Source organism: Neofelis nebulosa, chromosome 8 (genome assembly GCF_028018385.1).
Source record: "Neofelis nebulosa isolate mNeoNeb1 chromosome 8, mNeoNeb1.pri, whole genome shotgun sequence".
Classification (NCBI taxonomy): domain Eukaryota; kingdom Metazoa; phylum Chordata; class Mammalia; order Carnivora; family Felidae; genus Neofelis; species Neofelis nebulosa.
The window spans coordinates 62,185,838-62,191,426 of NC_080789.1; the positions used below are offsets into that span (position 1 = coordinate 62,185,838).

At 57.2% G+C, this 5,589-nt stretch overlaps 1 protein-coding gene across 1 annotated transcript; it reads right to left on the bottom strand.

Moving 5' to 3' along the window:
- Window positions 1-651: 651 nt before the first annotated feature.
- On the bottom strand, window positions 652-5,364 carry HOXC11 (homeobox C11). Its single transcript, XM_058742553.1, has 2 exons — window positions 2,900-5,364; window positions 652-1,624 (listed from the first exon to the last, which is right to left on the bottom strand). The coding sequence occupies exons 1-2, from the start codon at window positions 3,579-3,581 to the stop codon at window positions 1,392-1,394; spliced, it is 915 nt and encodes a 304-aa protein (XP_058598536.1). The 5' UTR covers window positions 3,582-5,364; the 3' UTR covers window positions 652-1,391.
- Between the last annotated feature and the right edge of the window lie 225 nt (window positions 5,365-5,589).

Genomic DNA, 5,589 nt, shown 5'->3' on the forward strand with positions numbered 1-5,589 from the left:
ATTCCTATAAATTTAAATTCGATGATGGTTACAATTAACTCCACAACAAACGTGTACTTAAACAGAAAGCGTTGCTGGGAGTTTGGACGCGGCTCGGGCTGCACGTGAGAAAGGAGAGCTTTAAGAGTAGCACCGTAATGTCCTCAGCTTGAGAGCAGGAGGAAGCTACCGCCAGGCTCTGCCCCAGCCAGGGGAGTGAGGGTGCAGGCTCACCAGCTCCGGCCTACCTCAACTTCACCAGCCTGTCCTCACCAGCTGGGCTCTCCCCGCCTTCCTCCTCCTCCGCCTTGGGAGCACTGAGGATTTTAAGAGGAGAGGGGCTAATAAAAGGGTCAAATAAAATCATAATATTGAACAGAATGAAATATCTTTATTTGCCACCAAAAAAAAAAAATTCACAGCAATCCCTCTGGGACGGGAGTAGGGTGGGGATTGCACACGTACACGCGCACTCACGCACATGGAGAGAGACAGATGATTGGAATCTCATTCCAGGCGAGTCCTCCCCCCACCCCCACCCCGTCCCCTCTGGGTAGAAAGCAACGCTTGTGAAATTTATTTACAAAAATTCAGGCCCCAGCATGGGGGAGGCGCCCAATCCCACCTCCCTACGGCTTCCTCCACCCCAATCTTTTTTTTCCTTAAAAAAAAAAAAAAAAGGGAAGTAACAACTGCATAGACTATATAGCTATAAATCCATGGAGTGGGGCACGTTTGGAAATAGGTTAGGAAACCTCAATGCACCAGTTAAGAAATTTCAAAAAAGGACTCTGCACGTTCACGGGGAGAACAACTAGGCTCAGGCCGGGCCTGGGCGCAGACGGAGGTAGGACAAGGACTTTGCACACCTAACACCAGGTCGAAGGTACAGAAATTTCACAGCAAGGCAAGATCACATTTAGCTGCCCCCTAGCAGTGGGGCTAGGTGGGATAGGGGCGGGGAGCCCGAGATGTCTCCCCTCGCAGACACGGTGTCTTAGCAGATCTTTTCACTTGGGCAAGGGAAGGCTTTTGGTTCAAGAATTGTTCTCTCAGGCGCCCACGACTCTCGCCCCTCCCCCACCCAATCCAAGCAGCAAGACATTGTCGCGAGGTGTGTTTTCTTTTAAATAAAGAGTCTTGGCCTCGGAGCCAGCTATGTCCACTCGCCTTGGGTCGGACACTTCCCTTCCACCCTCTTTCCAGGCTCGGTCCCTGTCCCACAGCGAGAGTCAGACGGAAGGTGGAGGAGGTTCCAGAAAGAAGTGCGGGCGACGGCAGTGGGGGCCAGCCCTGGCCACAGTCCAGTTTTCCACCCGCGGAAAGAAGGCGAGTTAGAAAATAAAAAATAAAAATAAAATAAAATAATTTCCCCCTTTTCCCCCCCTCCCCCAAAAGGGCCCGGTCTGCGGTTACAGCAGAGGGTTTCCCGAGAAATACTGCAGCCGGTCTCTGCTTAGTTTTTTTTCTTTCATTCTTCTGTTCTGAAACCAAATTTTCACTTGTCGGTCCGTCAGGTTCAGCATCCGGGACAGCTGCAGCCGCTTCTCTTTGTTGATATACACGTTGAAGAAAAACTCTCGCTCGAGTTCCCGGATCTGGAATTTCGAATAAGGGCAGCGCTTCTTGCGGGTGCGGGGGGCGTCTGGAGGGGAGGGGAGGGGGCAAGTGCGAGGAGAGGGGAGAGAGACACGTGAGACCCGGGCGACCCCAGCCCGCTGAGCGCTCAGCGGCCCTTCTCCCAGCCCACCGCCAGGCAGCCCTCCCGCCGGGCCGGCCTGCTCTCCTCGCCCGGGCCGCGGTGCTGGGGCAAGCCCCGGACCCCCTGCCAGGTCCGGCTCGTCCGGTCCCGGCCACCGCAGGGTCGGCGCCCCTCCCCTCGGGCGAGAGCCTTGGCTGACGGAGTCTGGGGGAGAAGGAAGCCAGCCGGGCCAAGTGCGTCCCGGGAGGTGGGGGGGGGGGGGGGCGCCTGCCCAGCCGCTGTCTTCTGCCCCTTCCTGCGCTGCCCTCCTAGTGGCTCTGAGAACCCACCACCCCTCCCCCCCCCCAAATCTAGGGGGACCGCGGAGAACAGGCGCGAAGAAGTGAGATCGGGCGGGAGCAGTGGGGAGGCGGGGAGGAAGCGAGCGAGCAGGCACCAAAGCCACCCGAGAGCCGCTTCCGGGGGCCCTGGCGCCCCAGGACGCCCGGCGGGGCCGCGCCTGCCCAGCTACCGGGCTAGGCCGGCGCTGAGGCCGAGGACCGCAGTGAAACACGGAGACCCAGGCCTGGAGCCTAGGGAGCCCCCTGAGCCGCCTCTCCCCACCCCCTGTCGCCAGGCTCCCCGGCTGGCCGGCTGGGGTTCTGCTCAAGGACCCGCGAACACATAGTTTGAACATTTCAAAAATAGTTTTTAAAAGAAGCAGAGGAGTCCCGGCTGGCCTCTCCGGTCTCAGGTTCTGCTCCATTGCCTCTCCCCCACCACTCCCCCTCTCTGAGTTTCTCCCTGTCTTTCCCTCGCCCTCCCCTTTCTCCCCCTCCACCCCTCCCCTCCGTCCCACCCCCCGGCAGCCCGGCTCCCCATCCTTCCTTAAATGCTCTTCTAAGTTCACGATCAAAGTTAATATCGCTCGCGATGGTGGCGCTTTTAAAAATTTCACAGACCGAGGGAGATAACGGGGAGGGGGGTTCACCCGGCTTTTCCAAAGAGCCCTTTTCCCTCCCTCCCCACCCCTTCTCCATCGTAAAAAGTCGAGTCGTTGGGAGAGAGGGCTTTGTAGGTTATAATAAAATCCTTTGAATGCTTATAAAACTCCACATAAAATCGGACTGACCCAAAACACGAGGCCGTCCCCGCTCCCCTCGCCTCCCCCCTGCTCTCGCCCTCCCTCTCCCGCTCCCTCCCGCGCTGCCCGCCTGTATCCCGGCCGCTGCTACCTACTGGGGGCGGCTCCCTTGGCCGGCTCCTTGGCCGCCGAGTGGGCTGAACCGGACGAGCTGGGATTCGTGTTTTCCTCCTCGGCCTCGGCCTCGGCACCCGCCTCAGCCCGGGACGCCAGTCCCGAGGCCGGGGGCGCCTCAGGCTCCCCCTTGGCCTCGCCCTTGCCCGGGCAGGGGGGCTCGGCAGGCGCGTCGCCGCCGCCGCAGTAGGCGTTGTCGAAGAAACGGTCGAAGGCTTGAGGCAGGACGCTGTTCTTGTTGACTGAGGAGTAGAAGCCGGCGGGGGCTGCGTGCGGGGCGCTGGGGTGGTGGTGGCCGCCGTAGGAGCCTTCGTTTTTCATGAGGATCTCGGTGACCGTGGAAGGAGGCAGGCACTCCCGGTGCATGAGCTCGTCGGCCGCCGCATAGCAGGAGGAGTAGCTGTTCCGGTGGTGCCACTTGCCGGATGGCTCCAGGCCGTAGGAGACCTCCCGGACCGGGGGCACTTGGGCTGAGTAGGGGTAGGAGATCTGTCGAGAGGGGGCCTGGGGCAGGAAGGAGGAGACCGTGGAGAACTCGGGCACGTAGTAAGTGCAACTGGGCAGATAGAGGTTGGAGGCGCAGCTCCCTCGCTCGCCGAAATCAGCGCCCCTCTCCTTGCGCGACGGCGAGCAGAAGTTGCCCAGGTTGACCGAGTTAAACATCGTTCTCTTCTCCTGCCGGCTCCAGATGGAGGTTTTGGACCCGATCTAGCGAGGGGGGAAAATTTGGGAAGGCGAGATGACGCGTTATCCGTCTTAGTCTCTCTCCCCGAGCACGTGATCCAAAGTAGATATTGTCATATATCAGTTCGGAGCACTTCGCAGACGTAGGAGGGGTTCTCTCTTAGGTAAGATGGGGACGTTCAGGCGATTGGTTTGCAAACACCGCAGAAACATTATGAAAATCAATTGCAGATTTGTATTCGTTTTTCTCTCGTCACTCCCCTCCTCTCCATTCCACAGAGCGAGCAAAGGAGGAGAGAGAGGGTTGGGGTGGGGTGGGCGGTGGGATGGGCGGGGGCGGTGGCTGGGAGGGGGTAATTGTATTTTTTTTTCTAGCGGCTGCTCTTTCCCCCCCACCCAGGATTGGGGAAAGGAGGAGGGCTCCCACGTTTGGGGGTCTTGCCTCCTCCCAGTGATGAGCCCAAGATTGAGGAGGGGAATGAAGACCTCTTTCCCCACTGCCTGGTCCCACAAGAGATGTGAATCCTTCCCCCCAACTCTCAGGCACTCTTACCCTGCCAACCCGCAGAGGACCATTGCCTGTTTACAAGAGTTTGAAGAAGTCCATTCTTTTCTTGGCCAGGGCTATATGTTAAAACTCCCTTTCCCCTTTGGAGAGACTCCCCAGAAGAGTATATGAAGTTTTCCAAAGGTGAGGCAGCCCAGCAGCAAGCCAGTGTCCCAACTTTGTCTGGCTTGCTGTGCTGCCGGCGGCTAGGGACTCAGATTAGTCATAAACGAGTGGTAAGCAGTGCGCCAGCCGCCCAGCCGGTGCCTGGCGAAGTCTGGGAAAAACCTTCTCTAATGTTGTGTTAAATATTTAGTATGAGAGAGTGGCCCTGGGTGAATATTTCATGCCTGCCTTTATTGTCAATCAATGTGCAGAAAGCTACATCCACTGTGGATTTTTTAAATCTCCAACCCCAAAGACAAAGATTGAAATGAGATCTGTGTATTTTCTCTGTCCCAGGTCCTTTGGGTCTGGGGCTCAGCCTCAGCTTGGGGGCTGAAAAGAAGCCCAGAGTCAGGGTCCAGGAAGGATATGATGGGGGACTGGGTTTGGGGCTCCTGTCCTTGAGTGATTGGGGGGCTGGGGGTGGCCAGTGGGGCCAGCTGTGGGTCCACTGGACAGACTAGCAGGGCAGTGGAAAGGAGCTGAGGAACCTGGGTGGGCAGGGCAGGGCCGGGGCCACTCCCTAGTGGAGGCCCCCAGGCCCTGCTCCCAAGGGGGCTATAGGCAGGCCTTGGTGCCTCTATCCCATTTCTCAGCCTTTCCTTGCCCTCATCCACATTTGCCAGCCTCCTAGATAGCTGTGGCCCAAGAGGTGAACTCAGTGGTTCTTTCCCCCTCTGCCTCTCATCCCTCTGGGCACCATGGACACAGTTAGGCAGCTGTGAATCACTTTATTGAAAGGTTCTGGACTGGATCCAAGGGGCCTGAGCAATCGCTACAAGCAGAAAGCACCCTTGGATCCCAGGAGAAGCTGCCAGGGCATGATCCATTCAGGTAAGAGGGGAGGATCACCGTCCCCAAGGACTCAGAAAAGCCAGAAATGGCCCAACCCCTCTCTCTCTCTCTCTCTTTTTTTACTCCTAACCCTTGGCTAAAATTGATTTCCACTTTAAAAATATTATTTGGATTTTATTTTCCTTTCTGATCTTGGTGAGGTACTGCGACCCCCAAACAAGATGGACAAGACACAAAAAATTGCATCCTGTTCCCAGATATAATTCCCCAAATCCATTCTTTCTCAGCCCTCTTGCCTCCCCAAATTTGACCAGCCTTTAGAGCATCACCCAGAGTGGAGTTACCTTGGCCGTGGGTCCCATTGTTGAGCTAGCTCTGGGATACCCAAGGGTAGGCCTCCAGCACCCCTCTACCCATTATTTGCTGGGCCATTCTTCCTGAGCCCTTCTTAAGTCCCGGCCAGATCTTAAATGAGGGCAA

Excerpts from the sequence above, each read along its gene's own strand:
- HOXC11 (XM_058742553.1), bottom strand. The coding sequence starts at position 3,581 with ATGTTTAACTCGGTCAACCTGGGCAACTTCTGCTCGCCGTCGCGCAAG. Across the intron at positions 1,625-2,899 it reads GGCCAAGGGAGCCGCCCCCA|ACGCCCCCCGCACCCGCAAG; the intron begins GTAGGTAGCAGC and ends CCTCCCCTCCAG.